The sequence below is a fragment of the Melopsittacus undulatus genome, chromosome 3 (assembly GCF_012275295.1).
Source record: "Melopsittacus undulatus isolate bMelUnd1 chromosome 3, bMelUnd1.mat.Z, whole genome shotgun sequence".
NCBI lineage: Eukaryota > Metazoa > Chordata > Aves > Psittaciformes > Psittaculidae > Melopsittacus > Melopsittacus undulatus.
The window spans coordinates 43,486,858-43,510,550 of NC_047529.1; the positions used below are offsets into that span (position 1 = coordinate 43,486,858).

Here is a 23,693-nt window from a genome sequence, read left to right on the forward strand (position 1 = left end):
TTCAAGACATGCCTTTTTATGTCTATCTGCAGTACAAAGTCAGACAAAAAGGCATAACTAGTTATGACACTTGAGACTTTGGAGTGTTCCCAAAGTAAAGAGGGCAAAAATTCATATGCCTAAATGTTCAGACTTTTTTTTGGTTCAACTTTTTATGTAGTCTAATTTTAAATGAAGAAAACAATGTGTGTCAGTGCTAGCAATCCAGGATTAAGCCAGATGTGATTTGGAAAGCTGTCTGTGGAAAACTTAGTAAGTATTTCTGACTCAAAATTAGGAAGTTCAGCTGAGCCCATGGTACTGAAGGGTTTGGAAGTGTTTGGACACTTAGTATCTTTCTGTGCTGTTTCTATTTTAGAGGTTTCACATCAGTTGAAAACTTCAATGAAAAGATTGTAATGGTTTCATGGTAAAATATTGCATATTGAAAGTCATAGCTACCATGAAACCATATCTAATTTATGGAAAGCAAGCCCTTTAAAGAGGAGATTGTATTGTAATTGTGACAGTAAAGTTAAATGGTTGCAATGTAAAGAATAAACTGGTTTTTTTCTTGTGCTTTTACAAACTAATACAACAAAAACTACTTGTGCTTTTACAAACTAATATTGACATTCAAAGTTAAGATTTTTTTCATTCTGCTGAACGTATTGGGATGATGAATGTTTCTGAAGGATTGCAGCAGTTAAACTTGATTAACTGAAGTACTATTTGACACTTTGAGTTTAGTTTTATTATATTGCATTTGAGTTTGAAATTGGCTCTTGTTTGTGTATAGAGTTGATTTAAGTGATAGAGGTTATTTTTCAATGGTAGCATTCAAATGCTGTTTTTCTTTGCCAAACTGGAGACTAAATTGCCAGCTAAAACTCAGCAATAACAGTGAGCTGCTACCTCTCAGCTGGTACCAATCAGCACCAGATGGCCCACATTATGGAGGCACTGACATAACTTTATTAGCACTTAAAAAGTGCTAGAGAACCCCTCAAATAAAAGTGAAGACAAATCATATTAGCAGCTTTTTCCCTTAATGTAGGAAAAACAATATGTCAAATATTCATTTAACCAAATAAGAACTTAATGTAGCTTATTAGGGCACTGTTTTCATTCATTTGTTTTCCCCCAAAGACAGCTAAAACTTCTGCAAAAATCAACCTTTTGTGTTGCAAGTGAGATGAGGAACTATTAGTCCCCTATTAGTTCTCGGAGATGTTTTTACATAACCAAAGTATTCCAAATGATCGTTCTAATAATTTTGTTCAGGGAGAAGTGAGTTGGAGCAAATAGTGCTCTAGTGTTCTTCACTTCTTTAAAACTGAATAGCACTGTAAGAAATCATGGAAGAATGAAAGCCTGCAACATTTTCAGTGTTCACCTAAACATCAGTGAGGTGTTTGCTTTTAAATTGTAGGAATAAGTTGACTCACAAATATTGACCTGAATAATAATTTAAATACAGATTTACATTATAAATATTCCAAATGCTTTTTTTATTTTGACACTGTATTGGTGATATATTTGCAAAATCACTTGACTAATAAGTTTTCCTAGACTTTTAAACATTATTTGCTTTTCTGAGTGATACTACTTTTAAATGGGTTTTCCTTGTATTTTTATATAAAATGTAATATAAACTTAAACTATAGTACATAATCAATCAAGTGTTTATCACAGGAGCAGAAAAGCAGAAATATGTTTTGCCCTGTGGTTGAATATATAGTCTTAGTTATACTCTTAGTGTTCATTTTCACAATTCCAGACTAAGTAGGTAAGAGTTAATCATGAGTATGTGATAAGACATAGGACAATCTGTTTCCCTGCCTTCTACCCCCACAGAGGGTGAAGGGTTTTAAGACTTCTTGTTCTCTCAGTCTGCATTTCCTGGACCTGTCCCAGCCTGGTTTTACATTTCTAATCATACCTTTTCAGTTTTATGGAAGAGATCAGGTTAATTTGGTTTCTTTGGTTGCTCTAATGCTAATCTGGAGAAAGGCAAATAAAACTGGAATCTTTCCGAAACTGTGCAATTCATTCTTTTGCAGGTAACAAAGGACTCTTTATGTTTGAGGATTGCCTTGAAAAATAGTCTTAGTTAATGAAATTAATCTGTAATGGCTCTTATTACGTATTGGGAGTTGTAGACAAAGAAATTAAGAAATCGATATTGCTGGTAGAAGCAATTGAAAGAAAACCCTTTTTTTGTCACATGGGAAGAAGGGTATTTGTCTTTTCAGTATTAGAAAAGAAGTCAACCTACAGGAAGAGTATCACGGGGGTTTTTTGTCCTCAGCCCAGTGTGTGTTCTCTGTATCAGCTTGATGAGTCTGATCTCCAGAGGAACAGTATTTTAATGTTATTTCTTTATTTAAATTCTGTAGAAATTGAATCTTAAAAACTGCGAGAACAAGCTTGGTTGGGCTTGGGCTGTTTTGGTTAAAATGGGCTTTGTTTTACTTGCCCAACTATTTTTAACAAAAAAGTATTGTTAACTGTGCTTAGTTTTAATTAATCCTCAGTTACAGTTTGCCCCATGCAGGGTCAAAGCCTAGAACTGCTCTGGGTTTTCAGTTGGTAATACTTATTAACAAATGGCATTTTCAGGTTTCTTCTGCTTCCTTGTGATAAGCTTCACCCTTTTTCCTGGTGACTTTGAAGCAGCTAGGAAAGCACATACACTTACATGCATATTGAACAACAAAAGAGAACGGGCACATTTAAATAAGTGTGAATGAAGTCAGCCTTATTCATGGATGGATGCTAAGCTGAGATAAAAATACCTATATGACCAAGACTTATTCATTCGGAGACATTCTGAGACAGGCGCACACATGATTGAAAATGCAAATATACAATCTCATCTAAAAGTTTTGGAAAACTATAGTACTAGTTAGGAGATTGGGTACCATCCACCAAATGTGAAAGAACAAAAAACAGGACATTTTTACAGAAGTGGTACTGATACACAGAACTGAATGTAAAGAAGGGTAAGCATTGGATGAGATGAAGTTGATAACAGGAAAAAGACTTTAATTTAAATAATGTCACTCAAAATAATGATCTTATCTTGTTTTGAATAATAGGCTTCCTTTGTTTTCCTAAAATAATGCAAGAATTGGAGCATGAGAAAGGCAATCAAGTGTCTTTGTGTTCTGTTTCATTTTACTGTACTTAAGCTAGAACATGCTTAAATTCCTCAAGGGAGAGATCTTGCTCCAGTGTGTGACCGTCATGTTAGGGCAATGAGGTAGTAGGAGGCACTGTCAGATATGAAAATCTTAAGAATAAAGATAGTAACTCTGTTTTTCATTAAAAAAATATTTTTAGATGCCACTGACAATGCTAAAAGCTCCAACATTTGCTTAAGCTTTAAATTGTTAAAAAAAAAATAAAATGCCATAAGAGGCTTCAGCAAAGCTTCCAAAGGCCATCCTGAAACTTTCAGTGTCTTCCAGTTTAAACTCAGACTTGACATAGGCATTGATTGTGTGGCTTTTTACTAAAAGGAATAAGAGTATTTATTTGGACTATTGAATTTATTATGTTTTGATAGTTGCTCAGGGCACTAGAACAGTTGCACTGAAAACTTTATGGCTCTCGCATTCATCCTGTTACATAATTAATGTCTTCACAGAATTAACTTAGAGGTATTTGGAAAAATAGCACTGTAGCCAGGGAAGAAATAAAAGCAAGATATGGTATAAAAAGGTTCTTTTAACATGATTTGAAGTAAATGGATAAGTTTCTTGCTCTAGGTAACTCTGTGAGATGAGAGGTATGGTACAAAATGAAGTCACCAGTTACATAGCTGTTCAAATAAGTAGTATCTCTTTAATACTAAATTTCTTATGTATCAGTCGACAGTGCTAATCCACCTGTGATCAGTTGCTTCCTGTCTTCTTTGAACACAGCTTTGCAGCTGGATGGGCTTGTCTTTCAGTTTTACTTGGAATTTTTGTTTTATAAAATTGGAGCCTGCAGTTCCAAGGTTGGTCCTCATGCATGTCAGTGTGCTGCTGAGAAGTAAATCCGTCCCCCTCTCTGCTCAGCAAGTTTGCTCTCTCTCAACTTGAGGATATTGTACTCAATCTCAGAATAAGGTACTGCAGGTCTGTCAACTAGGCAGATAGTGTATCTTACACTGCATAGCAACACGGGTAACTTCTGCTCAAGATGACCTACAGGTATTTTTGTCTTTTATACTTAATCCTCAGTTTACACTGTAAGTGGGTATCAATAAAAATTTTTCCTTTGTTTAAAGACAGACACTTTTAGTTGTGTAAAAGAAATTGGTTTGGTTAAATATCAGCATAAATGTTGAAATGGGTGCCTGAACAAGCAAGTCAGAGCCTTTGTACTATCACTTTGAAGGCAGTTATTAAACTTCAGCATCTTTGAAGCTGTGAATCTAAAAAGCTTTAGCAAGCCTTATATTTTGTAAGGGTGATTTAAATATTCATTTTCAGAATACCCAGAAATTTCATGTAGATTCGTATTATTTAAACTGGGAGAATAAAAGCAGAAAGATGTTTGACTTATTTCCAGTTGAGATTAGACTGCTGGATTAGACTGGCTAAAATGCTTCTTGATAGTTGGTGTTAAAGATTATGATGATGTGGAGGGTAAAGACAAAGAAAATGGAGTTTACCCAAGTAAGGGGAAATCCATTTTGGTATTGCATGTGATGGGTTGAAATTAATTAGCTTCTGAAGTAATTGTTTCAAAGTGGTAAACTTTGAAACAAGAAGAAAACTGAGGGAAAAAAAACTGAGTACAGAAGAAAATACAGCTAATGGTCATTGACATGAGCTAGTGATGCATAAGTGTTTATTAATCATCCTCCCTGTAAGTTCTGCATTTGTGAAACAGAATTGTGTACTTGTATATGATAAAGTTCTCTTCAATTCACTCCTAACTTGTATAGCAGCAAAAGAAAAGCAACAAGCTGATACAGAAGTAAGAAAAACTAACCTCTGGGGTTAATTCTTGTTATTTCAGTGTGATTAGCTGCAGTGACAGGATTGAATTTCCATGGAGCTTATTGGGAAGCTTTTTTTTTAAATGCATCTCTATAGACTTAGTATGCTTAGACTTCATAAAGTGTTTGTATTGTACTGCTTGCCAAAATAATAGAACAGATGCCAGTACAGACTGTCAGTCCAACACTCTAAGAAACAGAACTCTATTAGAAAAAGTCCTAATTTATAGGTGATTTACGTGAAACAATGTTCAGTGCAGTGCTGTAAGGAGTATGTGATTAAAACACAAAGACTGCAAGTATCAGAGGCACAGTGATAAGGAGAACTGGGACAATCTAATGAGTAAAGACATAGCGCAGAGGTCTGCTTCTAGGTCCATCTAGTGCAGTGGGGCAAGGAGGGATTCTCTCCCAAGAACCCCAGGCAAGTAAAGGTGAATTGCATACTAGCTATAGCACTTGGTATGGGATGCAGAGAGAAAAGAATTTGGGGATGGGGCAGAGAATATTATATAAAGCTTATTATGGGATGTTTAGGTGACAGACCAGAAGAAGGGAAATAGAGGAATCAAGGTGGTTTGGGGTTAACAAGCAAGAAGAAGCAGGGGGAAGAAGATAAAAAGGAGCAGTCACATCCCTGCAGGTTACTGGTAAGTATGCTAGTCTGAACCCTGAACTTGATCAGTGCAGGCTATCCGATATTCTTACAAATTCTGTTTGCAACCATGTTGTGTGTGAGTGTGTTGGATTATCAGACAAGTAGGATTTAAAAGATTGGCATCTAAAAAGAGACTGTAGGGGTGGGGAACTTAAGGGTCAGCAACTGCAGACATGCATCTAGAAGCCAGGTGTGGCAAAGGCAAAGTTTCTAAAAACAGCTACTGGAGATACCCATTTTGTGTTCACACACGTATGTCTAACATGTAACAAGGCTGATTCTGGACTAGCCAGTGAGTAAGATGTCAGCGTTTGGAAAGATCCCTGGTCTGAGCTGACTTGCTAAGGGTGTATGGTCTTGATACTGGGTGAACTTAAGTTTCACGTAAAAAGTGTGTTTCCAGCAAAAAAAGCACTTTTGTTATACTTAAGGAAGAGATTGCAAAGCATACCTTCATGAATAGCAGTGGAAAGCAATGCTTGGGTTGGATTGTTTTTTCACTATGAGGTCAGTCAGTTTTGTCTGGAGATATATGAAGAAGGAATTATAAATACATACCTCTTAGTTCTGATATATACACTGATATTGTATTATGTATTGGAAGGGTTTTAGAAGGAAAGTTACAAAAGAAAACAGTTTAATGAGGAACTGGAACTAATATAGCTGCATTATTGTAATCTTGCCCAGACTAATGAGCTCAATAGAAATGGAGGAAAAATGTATAAGCTGAGTTCATATAACTGTAATATATGGGTCTAAAACTGAAGATTTATTTAAAACAGCTTATGAAAGTACAAACCGTGTATATTGTATTTCACAGCTTGCAAACTGAGACACATTAAAACACTTTGACCTTAATCTGATATGTAGATGTCATAATGGGACACTGGATCAGCTACTGCTTTAAGATGGATCTGTCTAGATTTTCTGCTTCATAATGATTTCTTCTAAAAGATTTAAACCCCAGGTTTTATTGGATTAAAAGTAGCATGTTTTGAGTTTTATCTAAATCGAATTCCATGACAACACAAAATAGGAAAAAGGATGACAAACAGTTTTTCTCTCTGCTTTTGTGTCCTTGTAAACAGGTCCTTGCTTCTGGGCTGATCATTTAAAAGATTTAGAGCTGCAGCAAACTCTGCTCACATCCTTGCCCCCCAGAATCCCTAGAAAAAAATGGTTCCTTTGCACTCAGACTGTTTGCCTGTCCTTCTCTGCAATGTTGCCATCTCTAGCACAGCTTCAGGTTCCTACTTCCTATTGTGACTGTTACCTAGCAATCATCTTGTAGTCTTCTGGTACTTTTCTTCAAGTACCAAACTTAGGAGAAGGACCTTGCCTTCTTTTTTCAGACCCTATTCTGAACTTGTCAGCTTTAAGAACCCAACATATTTGAAAATGAATGCATACAACTAGTGTTTCATATATGGTTGTTATTATATAAATTTAATACATGAATATAAGGCTTTAAAGAGAAAGATTTAATCTTTGATATTTTGCTGTAGTCCCAGCAGTAAGTATAAAGACAACTTCGTTTTAAGAAACTGGGCACCTACAGCTACATGCCTTCTTTTGAGCAAGGTAAAAGGGCCTCTGAGATTGATGCATTAGAAAGGAGCTAAACTGCTCCTTTCATCTACTTACGAGACATGAAATGTTTTAAGCCTTCTTGGAATACATTGCATAAAGTAAGTGAGATTTGAGCTAACATTTTAAATTCAGTTAAAGTAAAATGGTAGTACAGGGTGGTCAATAACTAGTAATAAAGGAATAGTCTTAATCCCCTTTCCACATAAATTATTAGCATATTAGCCTAGACCCAGATAAAACCATGTGAATGGCATAAGATTACAGTGCAGCTGTCTGTTAGTCCTACTGTGAAGTTTTTAATTCACATGGTTAGAGATGCAACACATTTCACATAATCTTACACAAGTATCCTGTCCTAACTGCAAAACTGCAATGAAATCCGTATACTCAGGGTTTTAAAGTGGAAATGGAGATCAAGGTCACTTAAAAATATTTTCCTTCAGGCATGTGTTTCATCTAAATGACCTTCATTTGTACAGAATCCTTTTTAAAAACAACAACATCTAAATAAAAAAATAAGGCAGTTCAGGTTTGTTGGTTTGCTTGGTATAAATGGTTTAAATAAGCTTGCCTACATCAGCATGAGTAGTTCAGTGTCTGAGAGCAGTTCATTGGAATAATGGCCATCCACTATAATAATAAACTTTTTCCCTTGGGTTAAATGTTTGTTTGAGGTAATTCTAGTTTTATAAATAAGTGGTAATTCTATATTATAAGTATTTCATAACTAAGTTTCAGGTTTGGGGTTTTTTATTTGACTGACATACATTTTTTTCTGGATTAAGGATCCATCAGAATACACTTGCAGAGTTGCTGTAGTCTGTACAACTTCATAATACCACTGTAGTGTATCTTCAAATTCAATATAGTATATTTGTTGCCTGGCTTTTTTGCTAGCTAGGCAGAATAAAAGTTCATCACTTGCTAAAAGTATCCTAAGTTTTGAACAGTTAGTTTGATTCCAAAGTTTCTTTAAAAAAATGTTGGTATCTTATATGAGGGTAAACAGAATATCACGTTTCATCTTTATAGTGATTTAAATTCAATATTATGAAAAGATTAGTTTTTACTTATTTTTTTACTTATTTACATGTCAGATACAAAAGCTGTAAAAACATTCTTTAAAAGCTCTAGGATACCCACATGGACTATGCTTTAAATAGATACAAATTAAACTAACTTGTGTAGTAGAAGTATATGAGCTGTCAGGAAAAATCATATCTACAAACCTATTGCAATCTTATAGTAAATTACTAACATTATTTTCTCTTATGGGAATTCTCAAATATTTATGCTGTCTTGCAAGTTTTATTGCAAGCAGGTAATGAAGAGGGAAGGAATCCAATTACTTTATGCACAAGCCATGCAATTCCTACCTAATAAGAACAAAGGAAGACTTTTGTTCAGTAACCATAGAAGCATCTGTGAGCTTTAGTGAGTAAACTGGAAATTGCTTTAAGTTAGAAGTGCTTTTTACTAAATTATTTGATGGATCTTCAGCTTTCGTATAGTTTCTTGTAGTTAAGATTGGGTATAGAAATAAGGAATGCATTGCTAGTCAGCTGTGTATGAAACAGACTGAATTCTAGATTCATATTTTTTCATTGAAGTAGAAAATGGAGGAAAATGTGCAAAGAAATATTTTTTGTGTGTAATATTAAAGTATGAAAGAAAATATCAGATAACTGGACTGGGCAGCTGATAAATCAGATTTTTGAGAGTGGCCGATATCTTGCTTCAGAATAGGAGAGATGTTTCCTTTAAACTTATGACTGCTCTGACTGGAGAGTTTTTCTCCTTCAGAGCTGTTAGTCCTGTGGCTTACAAGTTGCACCATGTATGCTACCTCTTGTAGTACTCTTGAGTAATGTGAATGAGAATAATGTCAGTGTTAATCCTAAATGCTGCTGATGAAGCCTTGTAAATTATTTATATTAATATCTTATACTAGTGAATTCGGCAAAAGTTCCACTAGTTTTTAAAGTACTCTGTGTGTGTGTTACATTTCTGTTGGTTGTCATACCTCTTTTAGAACTGTTAAACCCTTAAATTTTGTACATGTGAAGATAATTTCCATAAGGTTACAGAAGCAGAAAATGGGAACTTGAATTGCCTATTGTTATTCTTTTTTCCCCGAAGTCACTCATTTACAGTGAAAATTAAACACAGTATTTTCATTGTGTGCTGGCACTTTTGACTCAGGTTTGTTTCACCATTGCCAATTCCAGTGCAAAATGCCTTCAGCTGCCTCTGTCAGAGGAGCGTCATCTGGTAAATAGGCATGTGCAGAAGAGTAGCTCACAAATGCAGAATTTAGACTGATCATATGCTCTGGAGTGTATAGTCGTATTAAAAAATGTTTTTAAAGGATTGTAGTGTCCATAATAATGGAATAAAAAAAGAGCAGTGTGGTTGCTGCTAGGCACTGCTGCTGAATATTCTTTTTTTTTTTTCGTCCTTCAAACTCTTAACACTTCTGAGACCTCATGTTGTTGTCTATTCTGTCAACCAAGCAAGCTGGTGTAAAGCTTTCCACTTCCTTCTTGTCTTCCCTTACCCACCCTTCTACACCAGTAGAAGTAACCAGACATGCTACTTGATGGGCATGGTGCTGAGAGTTGAGAAAGGGGAAGCTGTTGTTTCACATAAAGGGGCCATTGGTAGCATTAGCAATAGACCTCACAGCATTCTGCTATGTATATGAATTTAATAAGTCAGTGACTGTCAGTCATAGTGGTACTGACCCTCCTTTTTGTCTTCGTCATGAGATAACCATATCCCTTGTTGACAACATTGCATGTGCTGTACTGTAATCATTGCCCAGAGGAAGGAGGGCTGACTTAGCAGTGCCTTCATTATTTTTTTTTCTCTCAGGCAGAATGAATTACTCATTTAATGGTTATCTCCAAAAATAGCTGGCTGAATAAAATCTTATGAAATGCCTGACTGAAACACTGGACTTCCAGCAGTATGTGGCTTACCCTTCAGGGGTTACTTAATGTTCTTCACTATCCCATCTGCTGCAGACTTGCTGTCTGCGAGAAAACATAGTTGCCCATTCCAGGGAGTGGGAGTTTACCTTTGGATGAGTTGACTGCAAAACTGTAATGCTCAGATTCAGAGCTTTGAGACTTGCGCACACTAAGCTTCAGTGGGAAACGGAACATGGGAATTCACTGTGGTTTGTAGGGCAAGTTCCATATATAGGTTGATTCACATGACTAATGTCCCCCTTCTATCTGCTTGGCAAAATCTATAGAACACTAGAGAAAGGGAAGAGAAGGTGATTATGAAGAAAATAGACCAACAGTGGTGGAAGTATTGCTGTATGTGTATAGATATATGTTTGTGCGTATACAGTCCTTGAATTAAATGAGGTGCTTAGCGGTTGACTTGCTTTAATTAGCAAAAAAGCAATATGATTGTGCAAAAGTAACAAAGCTAAAATGATACAGCTATCAAATACATTACATCAGTATGGCATCTGTTGATGGTGCAAAGTTCAGAGGGCACAACATCATATGGTATTGAACATCTCTTTGGTTAGTTCAGGTCAGCTGCCTCAGCTGTGTATCCTCCCAACTTCATACTCACCTCCAGCCTACCTGCTGCAAAGGCAGAGCAGGGAAAACAAAAAAGCTTTGATGCTGTGTGAGCACTACTCAGCAATAACCAAAACACTGGTGTGTTACCTTTCATGACGAAATGGAAGACTCTCATTTTATGTGAACTGGGAAGCTTTCTACAATAATGTTCTTTTGATCTTTAAGGAATTGGTCAGAATTTAAGCAAAATAAAACTCAAAACATCAGTACAATTCTTTTAACTTTTCTTCCAAAACCTGATGGACTAGAAATTTAAAAGAGATTAAAGGGTAGGACAATGAGTAAGATTGATTAAATCATAGCCAGTATCTCTGTGAATTGGAAGCACACTGGTAGTGCAGCTCTCACAAATGAAGACATCAGCTCAATGTGAGTCTAAGAAACTTACATTACTTAAATATGCTTTAGCAGGCTTATGCACTGGCTTGCTTTAAACTCACAGTAAGTTACAGGTGGCCTGATCACAGTTGTCTGCTTCTGGTTTGTGTTTGTGATGGTGGAAATGTGTGTAAGTTAAGAACCAAATATTAATTTCTGTATCTTTACTTTATTTGGATAGGAGGGAGATGCGGCTCCTTACCTGTAGACATAATTTCTCCACCATTCATTTTGTTAGAGGCAAAAGTTATGGGAAGTTCCTAACCATTTTAAAATGTTTGTTCTTCAGATATTTAAAGATGTTTAATCTTGTTACCTAAGGACTACTTATGGATAAGGTATTAGTACCATGCTGTCACATTTTTACTGTATCGTAGATGTACAGCATGAAGGAATTAGATGTAATCATCTACGTGATTGCAGAAATTTATGATGCCCATGCTGGATCTGAATAATGAGTGGGTCCCTGCTCCTCTACTTAAGACATGTGCTTAGTCAGTGAAAATATTTGTAAAAGGTTGCAAGATTAATTCTTTATTGGCCTCCTTAAGTTGGAGGAAGTACCTAATACCTGCTGAATAAGAAATAACTTAAATGGGTTATTGTGTTTCTTCTCAAAACAGGGACCCAGTTTTACTTAAGGCAGAAAATTCCAAGTCATGCTACATAATAAGATGATCATGTAGAGGATGCAAAAGAATCATATCCCTGGAAGCTTGTTCTGGCTTCAGTCTCTTTCAGTGATATTTGCAAATAAACTGTTTCTCGGTAATCTCGGTGTAATTTAAGGCAGAGGACGTTGCTTGCTTTCACTAGATATTCCAACATGAGAATAACCTTGAAGAACAGTGTAGTGAACATTTGTGTGAAAAAATTGAAATGTAAGGCATGCATATCAAAGGTATTTTGATGCTCTGCTGCTTGTGAGAACAGTGTCTCAGAGGCATGTGCTAGTACCATAATGACGATTTTGAATGAGAAGCTCTTAATATATGACCCAAAGTAAATATATGTAGGAATTGCTGTAACTATATACTTCACTTAATAAAACCACATATGTTGCTGAGTCAACCTTGAATGTTGTAAAAAAATAGTAGTCCCAAGTAACCTTGAAGGCTTCACTTAAAAATAGCTGCACAAAATTGTGTACCTGTTTCCTCCTACTTGTTTTTTCATAGCAGATTTTTAGTGCTATTTTCAGGTTATTTAATGCTGCCTAGTCTCCTGTTTTTATGCAGCCTTTTTCGAAAGGACTTGACAAAGAATAGTTTATCTAGTACTGGTGTCAGTACTTAAAAATAATTGCTGTGGGAGTCAAGCAGACCTAGTAATAGAAACTGAGATGAATCTTAGTTCTGCTGAATTCCCAAGCATTTGTCATGCTATATTGTACCTCTACAAAATGCATTAATTTTTAGATAAAGCACAACACTAAATTAAACATTAAGTTCAAGAAATGTCACTGTCTTGTTATGTGTTGGGGTTTTTTTTTCCTGTTGCACGCTTCTGTGCTCTGTGCAGCATTTAGCTTTAACATCTCAAAAGACCACTCTACAGAAAGCTTAGTCATGTATGAGTTCTGCTGGAGCAGAACTACCAGAAAAGAAATTAAACATCAAATTTCTCGTTCTGATTTGGAATAAAATTTTCCAGTGGCTTGAGGGAGATATCCCTTTCTGTTCTTTTTGGAAAGTTTCAACACCTCATTTGTGACAAAATTATATAGCCTGGAAAGGACCACTGTAGGTCATCTGCTCCAGACCCAGCAAGATGGTATGATCTCTACTACAGAATGCTTTATTTAGTAAGGCATTGGTTTCCTTATACCTTCTTCAGCTGCACCATTTTCTGCAGTAATAAATACTAAATAAAAGAAAGGGCTGTTTGAACTCTCTGTTTACTTACTAATATATGCAGAAGTGTTTTGGTTGCTATGAAAAGTTTGCATTCTAAACCAACCCTGTCAAACTTTAATTTATTCCAAGCTTGTGCTTTTAGGTACTTATCATAAATCTAATCTGGAGGGATGAAAATTTGCACATTTAATATAGTTCCAACGGTTCTGCTTTTTAGTTTAAAGAAGTTGTTCTATATTCAGACCTGTTAAGCTGTTTAAGCAAAAATGTCAGTTTCATGAAATCAAGAAACACATCAGAAATGCTTCTTTTTACAGCTTCCGTGACCTGGGGTGTTCCTTACATAGTTGGAGAAGAACCAAATGTGCAAATCCGTACAATAAATTCTGTTCTGAAATACGCACTGTTAATTCTGATGTTAATAATAATTTAAGTTTTATGGCATATTTACTGAGGAATGGTAAGTTGTAGAAAGCTTCATTTTGAATCATCACTTTAAAAAAATTTTTGATATGCAAAAATCTACTTTCAAAAATAATTTTTTCTCATACCAAATAGGAGGGTTTTTTTCTCTGCAGTATTGGGTAGCACTTGGAATTAGTGTGCTATTGTTCAGATCACATACTCTAAGATGAAAGTTATAATGCAGAACAGAATCAGGGAATCTGTGGTATAGTTTTCCAGCACGCAGTTCCCAAACAATTTTGGTCTTGCATAAGGTATGTAAAGTCAACATAACTATTTTTGGAAGAGGAAGCAACTGTTTCTCCAAGAGATTGGTGAGGGTCATTTTTCAGTGTGAAAATACCCTGTTCCCCAGAAAAATGGAACTCAGTTCATTGCAGCTCTTTGAGGTTTTCGGTGAGGTTTGCTCATGTAACAGGAGCGTTACTACTATAACAGGCTTATGTTCACTTAGGCCATCTTTGAATACTCTTGAGTTTCCTGACTGCTCTTTACAAACACCAAGCTCATTACTAGTTATGACCAGTTTGCAAGAGAGGAAAGTAAAAGGTTACCTAAGTAAGAACTACTTTATACCCATGTGTTGAGCTGTAAAGTTCTTCTAGTAATTCATTTAGTAAATGCTAAGATTTAATGATTTCAGCAACCTTGGGAACCTCTGTGACTCTGTCAAAGCCACATTATGGGGTTGATAAAGGTGAGGGTGAAGCAGGTTGGTGTCAGGCCAACACCCAGCCTGACAGTGCTCTACCACCGTTATTCAGTAATCAGTTCTAGTTAAAGGCTGTACTCATTGATCAATCAATCCACCTCATGCTTTTGAGATAAGTGTAGAGTAAATGCATATTAAATACATGCAAAGAATGCATTTGTCATTTCACTACTATAAACCAGTTTGTATTAATTTTACAATTTGATGTTTTGATGGTTGTGGGTGATCAGCTTGATACCGGTATAAGAACAACTGTAAACAGATTTATGCAGTCATTTTCATAATCAGATTTCACATCAATGCCATCTTATATTTTGAAGTCTCTAGGCAAGAAACAACTGAGTTTCCTTTTCCAAAGGAGGAGAATGTTATTATTTGCCTTCAGGTTTACAAAGGAAAAGAGATCATGAACGCAGATCGTGTCCATTGGTGCTTAGCGTCTAAAACGTCTGCATGTTCTGCAGGTGCTCTTTTCAGGAAGGCTAAATAATGTCATTAGTCTGCTTCTGATTTTTACATTTAAGGTTTTTCAGCCCTGCAGAACTGTATAATTTGGATGCTGAAATTAGTCAATAAATCAAGTTATAGACAGCTTTTTGCCTAGTGCATGGTATGCAGTGGTTCAGTTTAAGATTTCAGCTTATTTTTAACCTATCCTGCAACACAGATTTATTTTAAAATTGATTAAGTACTAGTGAAGGTATAAGGTTAATATTTTTACAGTCATCTGCCATGTCCCTTATGACCATAACTGCAACTTCATTACAAATCAAAGTCATTATAATAAACGAATATGTAAAGAGATGCTACTTCTGATACTGATAAAGGAGCAGCATCTTTAATGAGATTTTTTAAGCCCTCTCTTTTTCAGAAAGGTTACTTGTGTTTGTTTTGTTTCTTTTAAAGCCACAGAAGAAAGAGGAACAGCAATCAGAAGCTAAAGCAAGTCCAAAAAAGACATCAGAGCCCACTGTTGACCTTTTAGGACTTGGTAAGCAATACATAATTATCTGTTCTTAAATTAAACACAGATACACCATTTTATATTTTAACAGGTATACTTTTATTTTCTCTGTGCTTACTGATAGTTAGATGAATTTGAAAACCGTAAGATTGAATCTATGAATGCGAAACTATAAAGGAAATGCCATAGGGGTCTGAGTATATCAATAGTTGTGCTTTTGCTAAGGAGAGTAATGAGCTCCTGTGGGAAGGAGAAGTTATCAAAGTGATTTTCAAAGGGCTTAGGGGTTGTGGTATTTCAATATTTATGGTACAAATGTACTTTTTATTGAAAATGCTGAGGTCATCTGAATTGTGTATCTAAAATACCTTATATCATAAATTTCTTATATTGGTTAAAAGAACAGTAAACTGGCTGCAGCTGACTAGTACCTTGTAAAACTTAATGCACTGGGCATTGCAGTGTTGTGTTCTTACTGTGGCCATCTCATTTTTATCCAATATACTTTTTGTTTTCTGACTGGCAGGTAACTGTCTGTTTGCCTTGTAAATGAACTTGTTTTGACCTGAATCATTTAATTTGCACTATCTAGCTATACTTTTGGGGGGTTTATGCCTTTTCTTTGCTTGTTGAAGGCCATAGTTATAAACTCTACCTTTCATTTATCTACTGTTACTGTAAGTGTGGGTTTTTTTCCATTTGCTAGAATCTAAAAATAGAACTGGGAGAATGAAATATTACAGTCTTTTTTATTTCAGTGTTAGGAAAATTTTCTGAGAGTTGTGAGTGGATGTAGAGAGTATTCAATTTATAGGAATATGATGTTGGAGATTTGTAAAATTTCTACATAATTTCTACAGGATATTAGAGCAGGCTGATAAGTCTTTCAAATGTAATTATTTTTAAAACTTTGTAGAAAAAAAAGTGGGGTTTTTTAAGTTTTGATTTTAAGGTATGAAAAATGTTGCAACAAAACAATAAATGTTTTCTCTGGTTTAGAATTCACACTATCATTCAAAATGCATGTTGTTTTCCTAGAGTAGCTGTAAAATACTGTTTTTGTACCAGCTATGTATGTGTTGTGGTCTGTATCTCATTCCAAGTAATCTGCTACCATAGGCAAGCAAATCTTAGTTAACACAGTACAAATTAGGTTATGGATGTAGAATGAATCTATTTTTAAAAAAAGGTAATTTAGACTTGATTAAAAGCTCATTCTCCTTTATTTTCCTTCAGCAGACCAGCAAACTAATTAAGACCTAAAATTTAATCAATATGTGGGTTTGAGATTGCTAGGCTTCTGTACCCTTTTAGTCACAATTTCAAAAGAATCTTGGTAACAATTTTATGATATGATAATGAACATGGATTGCATAGGCTAACTTGATGTAATGTGCAATAGAAAGAGTTTTATAATTGGTGTTCAACAGCTGTGCTTTTTCAGTGAGATACACCAAGGGCAAAGTTTATAATTTGTATGTTAAAACCCTATAATTTTAGAGGAGGGAGTGCTTAAAGATCTTTTAAATAACAAACTGAAAAGCAGTGTAGTAAGTTAGTAGCACTTGAATTCCTGCAAATGAGAAGTGTGTTTAATGAGAGGAGACCTATATATTTCATTTGGAGAGTTATCTGTCAATTAATGTTTGCAGTAGACTGGTTTAGATAGTATTAAAAGAAAGATCATTTCAACCCAGTGTATCAGAAGCCATAGAGTAACCCAGGTTGGAAGGGACCTCGAAAAACCATCTAGCCTGACTTTTGGGGATTGGAGTCTGTCTGCATGTGAATATCTAGCGTCCAGTTGCATCTTGGAAACTTCCAGTGATGGAGACTCTATCACATCCATGGGGAGGTTGTTCAGGTAGTTGATCTTGCTGTAAATTATTTTTTTTTTATGTCGAGATGAAATTTCTTCTGGGGCAACTTGTACCTGTGCCATTGTCTTCTCCATGTGGCTCCTTGTGAAGAGAGCCTCTGTCCGCTTTGTAGCTGCCCTTCATAGTGTAGTGCTGGCATACCAGGGTGAGATCCACCCTTAGCCTTCTCTTCTCCAGGGAGAAAAGGCCTAATTTCTTCAGTCTCTTCTCATAGGGCAGGTTGTTCACCCCTTTGACCATCTTCACAGCCTTCCTTTGGACCCTCTCCAGTCTATCTAGCTATCAGTCTAGAAATCTATCTAGATTGCTATTAAGAAATCTCTTAAATTGTGGGGACCAGAACTGCACACAGACTCCAGGCCTGTGCCTGACAAGTGCTGAGGAGAGTAGGATGGTCACATCTGATCTCAGTTAGTAATGCCCCTGCTGATGGCAGCCCAGAATCCCTTTTGCCTTTTTTGCTGCAGCAGCGTGCTGCCAATTAAGATGTTTGATATGTCATATCAAACAATATTAAAATGGATATGATTGCATAGCTCATTCTTCTTACTGAGTTGACATGTTTCTAATGAGGATTCATTCTCTTGCAATTTCATTTCTGCAGATGAAGAGCAGCAGTAGCTTTTACTAGGGCAGGTCAGAATTGCTTGTGATGGCAGATTAAGTAATTTTAATGGATCACAATTCATGCTAGAATAATTTTGGCTTTCAAAACAGCCCAGCTTCCTGCAAACTATTTTCTTGAGTAATCCTCAGTGCTGGCTTTAGGTATGGGGTTAACCTCTGGATCATTGCTCATTATGTCTCAGTTGGGATAGGACTTACTCAGTGAAAACAGTAGTTAGACAATGTAAATTGTTCTTCTTTTTCTTTACAATTTTCAAATTTTTCAAGGTAGTATGCTTAGGCAAATTGTGTCTTTAAATCTTGTAATAGCAGAAGTGGCATCATATCCTCAGTAACTCTACTGTTAGGTTTGTGTTTCATCTGAGATTTTTTACATAGATTCATGTGGTTCCTTGGAGTTCCTGTTCAGTGGGTTTATTATTTAGATTCTATTTGGATGTTCTCTTTCCGATGATCCAACAGGTTTCGTGCCTTTTGGCCTTTTGATTCAGAATAGATTTTTAGTTCAGTACTCCAGACATAGAAAGGTGGGGAAAATGGACATGTACAACCTAAATATTCTTACGTTCTCCAGAAGCACTAGTGTCAGTGTTCTTGCTGTGCAACTCCAAATTCCTTCTGTATCTTCTCACACTGTGAGAAATCACAGCCTATTTTTGTAGGCTAAAACTGAAGCTGCTTTTTTAGTACCTCTTCAATTATTTGGTTCTTGTCCACAGTGAAATTGTGCACTACTGAAAATGTGGGGACCTAAAATTGATTCTTAAATCAATAGTATGAGATTTTATAACATTAATTTTTAATAGGAGAATTATAGGAAACATTTTTCAGTTTGAAAGTCACAGTGCGTAAACCATGGATTTTCAGCACTTAGGCCATTACCAGTGCTGTATTTTAATCTCTCTGGTGTTAACCTTGTGCTCTCTGCTACTTTTGGGGGTTTTGTCTTTCAAGGTAGCTTTATTCACTTAGGCCAGGTAGATGTAAATAGATTTCTTAAATACTTGTAAAAAAACTGTATGATAGCTATGTGTGATAGTGGGAATCTTTCCTTGAAATATTACACAGGCAATTTTTGATCATTCTGTTTGTCAAGGTGCATCACTTAGAAATTATTTCAACATAGAGAAAAAAAAGAAAAATTAGTATTTTTAAACGATTAGCTTACAGACTTATCAGAAAGAAAGAATGTACATTTTACATATTCTACATCCTTTTACCATATTGTCCCTAGACAATAGGAACAGATGTGCCCTTCATAAAATAGACAGTTTTACATTCTGGAATAACCATTGTTAGTAAGTTACAGTGAATGAGCAGAAGATAAGAAATTTACTAGGCTGTTACTGTTAACTGAATGTGATGTATGGGGCATTCATCCTGCGTAGCTGGAGGGGAAGTGTGATATGCTAAAAACTGCTTATCTGCTTGTGTGGGGGAAATATTCACTGAAGGAATTCTGTGAGATTTTGAGAGCTTAATCGTGATGTGAAATGCAGCTGGATGTTGCATAACTGAGAAATATATATTTGTTGGCATTATTTGGTAAGTGCCAAAGCAGCATGGTTGGTCATAAGTTGGAAAGCTGCATTTAAGAAATTATAAAGATTTATTTAGAAGTACATAAATAACGTGTATGTATCTATAGATCATAGACTCATAGAAACAAAGAATAGTTTGGGTTGGAAGAGACCTTGAAAGGTCATCTAGTCTAACTGTGCTGCAGTAAGCAGGGATATCTTCAACTAGACCGGGTTGCTTAGAGTCCTGTCCAACCTGACCAGACCTAGAATGTTTCTAGGAATGGGCCATCTGCAACTTCTCTGGGCAACCTGTTCTAGCACCTCATAACCTTCAATGTGAAAAATTTCTTCTTTATACCTGGTCTGAATCTACTGTCTTTTAGTTTAAAACCATTGCCCTTTGTTCTTTTGTTACATGTCCTGCTAAAAAGTTTGTCCCCATATTTCTTATAAGCCCACTTCAGTTACTGGAAGGCCTCCCTGAGCCTTCTCTTCTCCAGGCTGAACAAGCCAAACTCTCTCAGCCTGTCTTCGTAAGAGAGGTGTTCCAGCCCTCTCATCATCTTCATGGCCCTCCTTTGGACTTACTCCAAATCCATCTTATGCTGGTGGACCCAGAGCTGGACACAGTACTCCAACTGGGGTCTCATCAGAGCAGAGATGAAAAACCACCTCCTGCTGGTCACGCTCTTTTGATGCATGTCCAGTCATGTCCAACTTTACATCTACCAGTATCCTGTGTCCTTTGTAGGGTTGTTTTGAGTCCCTTCATCCCCCAGCTGGTGCTGATACTGGGGGCTGCCCTGGCTCATCTGCAGAACCTTACACTTTTCCTTGTTGAACCTCACAAGGTTTGCATGGAATCATTTCTTGAGCTTGTAAACACGTTAACATTTATAGTATTGCTTCTATGTTAAGATTATGCTTGTGTAAGCAATGTATCTGCCCAAATTCAAAACCTTTACAACCACTTGAGGCATACAGCATTGTTAGCTTTCTGGCTTTCCACATTCTATTTTAAGAAGTATTATATAGAAATGGCCTCCCTATGAATGCTTTTTCACTTCTGCAAAGGTTTTATCAGTAAACAAAATTTTATTAATGCAATAAATAGCTCAACAATAATTTCAAACAGGCAAACATCATTTTGTATCTTTGCCCCAGTAGTGAACTATTTCTCTCAGTTGTCTTTCCAGTAATTTGGTATAATAAATAATCACATGCGTATTCTCCCTCTTTTGCAGATCTTGCTATGGCTCTCATAAATGGTTGTATATATATATAAAAATACATGGCAGTTTAGTAACAAACTCCTTGTAAATAGTTTGCCCCATAGAAAATGAGTTTCAGAAACACAATGTAAAGCTTAAGAGCAGACCTCCTTTCTTGTGTTCCCTTCTCTTGCTGTCCCTTTGAAGCTCTTCCGCTGGTCATTCTCGCTGTTAGTACAGATAAATGTAATAAGGATTAATGGTGTACATGAAAGGTTTCATAACTAAAGCCAGCACTGAATTGGAAATTGTCATGTCAGGCATTAATAAAATATATACAGGAAAACACTGTAAAGGTAGACTTTACTGGAACCTTTCACTTACTAAATATCCCAGTAAATAGCTTTTGTTTCTGCTATCAAATTTAAACAGTACTTCCTGATCTGAATTCAGAGGCAGCATCTGCTGTTGCACAGTATGGCAGACAGCAGTTGGATTTTTTCTGTCATATTGACATAAAAAAGTACAAAGATTAGTGTCTATAGAGCCATTGTACTGTCTGCTCTTTTATATGGGTCTTAATCATGGGTTATCTACCGCCATCACCTGTGACTCCTCAAACACTTTCATCAGCACTGCCTCTGTACAATTCTAAACATCCATTGGACTGACTATGTGTCAAACATTACTGTCCTTGAACAGGCAGGGGTCACCAGTATGGAGGCCATATTGCTGAAATTGCAGCTGTGCTGGGCAGGGCACGTCTCTAGGGTGAAGGATCATCGCCTCCCTAAGATTGTGTTTTGCGGCAACCGGTGGCAAGCTAACCGTAAGAGAAGTGCCCCGAAGAAGAGATATAAGGACTCCCTGAAGCAATACCTTAACTTTGGCCATATTGACTACCATCTGTGGTCCACCTTGGCCTCCGATCAGGAGACTTGGAGACACACTATACATAACGCCGTTGTCTCCTTTGAGAACTCACACAGAACTAGTCTCAAGGAGAAAAGACAATGTAAGAAGAATTGCACCCCGCCTATACCACCCAAGGACACCTTCCGTTGTGCTTTTAGCAACTGGATTTGCCGATCCCACATTGGCCTTTTTAGTCATCAGTGCTCTTGTAGTAAGCATGGGTAAAACCCTTCCCAAATCTTCGTTTGCAAAGTCAAGCCATGATGTCATAATTTGTAAGAAGAGAAGTTTTGGGACCACAGCTAAGTGTTTGAAGTGAAAGACAGCATCTTTTGACTTTCCGTGTTACCTTCTCTTACTGAGCGTGGAAGCTCTGCCTTGCCTGTGCTCTCATTGCAATGGCTTCTGCCACATCTCAAATTTCATTCCTAGCTACGGATGTATTTTCCAGAAAAGCATTAGGGTTAGGCTCCTTCTGTCAAATACACGCCACCTCTTCTAATCAGTTTTTAGTGGTAGGCAGCAGAAGTTGAATGAAAAGTAATTTACTTAGAATGATTTAGAACTCAGAACTCTGCTGGACTATCTTTCTTATATTATGGAAATACTTTAAATGAGAAGGGAAAGGAGGAAGTGCTTCCTAATCCATGACCTGGTGCACTGAAATTGCAAATACTGGTAATCTCTGTATAAGAAGTGAACTGTTACGTTGACATAAAAGTCTGTGAACACCTGCATGCATGCATGCATATGTGTATTTAAAGATACTAATATTGATACAGGTAATAAACTTAAGTGAAAACACTCTTAGGTTTCTTTTATATTCTGAAATTTAGTTCTTTATGAAATCTTTTTGTTTCAGGGAAGGAGGGAATGTTTTCAGAGTTGCTTTTTAATAGGTATAAATATTCTATCTAATACATTTTTTGAGAAATCAGTAAGACGGGATCATCTGTTAATACTACTCATTCAGGCTTAAAATTGTGTTGTAAACAGGAATTCAAAATGTCTGTTTTCTGCACTCATAGAGACTGTGTATTTATTTTGTAGTGTAAAATTCAGTAAGATATAAAAGGTATGTACATTACCAAATAACACTCTTACAGAAGCAGTCTAGCAAAACCCTAGGTTTTCATAGTTTTAATTTATAAGTAGCATTTTAAATACTTGAAAAATACTTTGTTCTTGCAAATGTGTTTTCCTGTGAATGTTCTAAATTCATTAAATGCTTGGTTTAGTAAATTATTACATTTAAATTTTCAGTTAAACTTTATGTTCAGCAAAACTGAACCACTTCGGAATATGGCAAGACTTTTTTTAATACATGTGCCTTACTGAGAAGATTAAGAGCCTTAAATTATTAATTCCAGACAATCCTTTTGCATGAATACTATGCACAGTTCATTTCTGAATTTATCTGAAACAGTGAGCCTTTTGGGAGATCTTTTTGGAATTGCCTGTCTGCAGAATGACTTCAAAAGAAGCTTGTTACTGAAATTGCCGGTACATTCACACACATCTGAAACCACTGGTGTGGATGAAATGGTTGAGCAGATTATGCGTGTGGTCATTTTTCTGTCCACTAACTTCCATTTGTCAGAACAAAAATTAGGGAAGGAGGAGACCTTTGTGCTAAGATATAAATAAGTATCTTTGTCATAATCATAGATGAGTTTATAACTTCAGTTTGCAGAACTGTTGAAAAGGCAATCCTTCCAGCAAAGTCAGATCACGACAGGATAGTGAAATGGGCTTAGATAGGTACTTTACCCTATGATCATTGTTCAAGCTGCTCACTGTTTACTCAGCATTGAAGATCAAATATTGCCAAGCTATTCCCATGCTTGTTTTGCCTTTGTGTTGTTTGGTCTTTCTTAGTTCTTGCAGACAGTTATCCTCATGAACTTGGCACAAGTTTGGGTAATAAATACACTTGCTAAGGTTCAGTTTCTTGTGAAGGCCACTCTGTGCTTCTCATATCCCTGTCTTCTGTGTATTTTGGTCTTTCTCATTGTGCCTGCTTGCCATTACTTGCATGCACAATTTGGTTTAAAGTTCCCTTTGACATGAAGTGGATTTGAGAATTGGCAAATACCAAGCTATTAATGTTCATGTTTGATACTAAATTAGACTATAATTTGTGTATCTGTAGCAGTCACCAAAGGAAGAATATAGCTCTGAAGGAATTGCAGACCAGCACCCTTATGCTTGGTTGTTTCATAATACCCTGTATGAGAAAGATAGATTAAGTGTTTAAAAAATAGGCTGGGGATTTTACATATGCTGAAGTCAGTTCAAAGTCATGGCTGCTGTAGCTGCACTACATTTCCTATA

At 36.2% G+C, this 23,693-nt stretch overlaps 1 protein-coding gene across 2 annotated transcripts in view; it reads left to right on the forward strand.

The window, feature by feature from the left end:
• The window catches only part of SMAP1 (small ArfGAP 1), a 79,467-nt gene that overhangs the window by 46,697 nt on the left and 9,077 nt on the right, over positions 1-23,693 (forward strand). For both annotated transcript variants that reach the window (XM_005153169.3, XM_005153170.3), the window contains one exon: positions 15,146-15,230. In XM_005153169.3, coding sequence (XP_005153226.1) covers positions 15,146-15,230 — 85 coding nt within the window. The remainder of the gene's footprint in view (positions 1-15,145; positions 15,231-23,693) is intronic.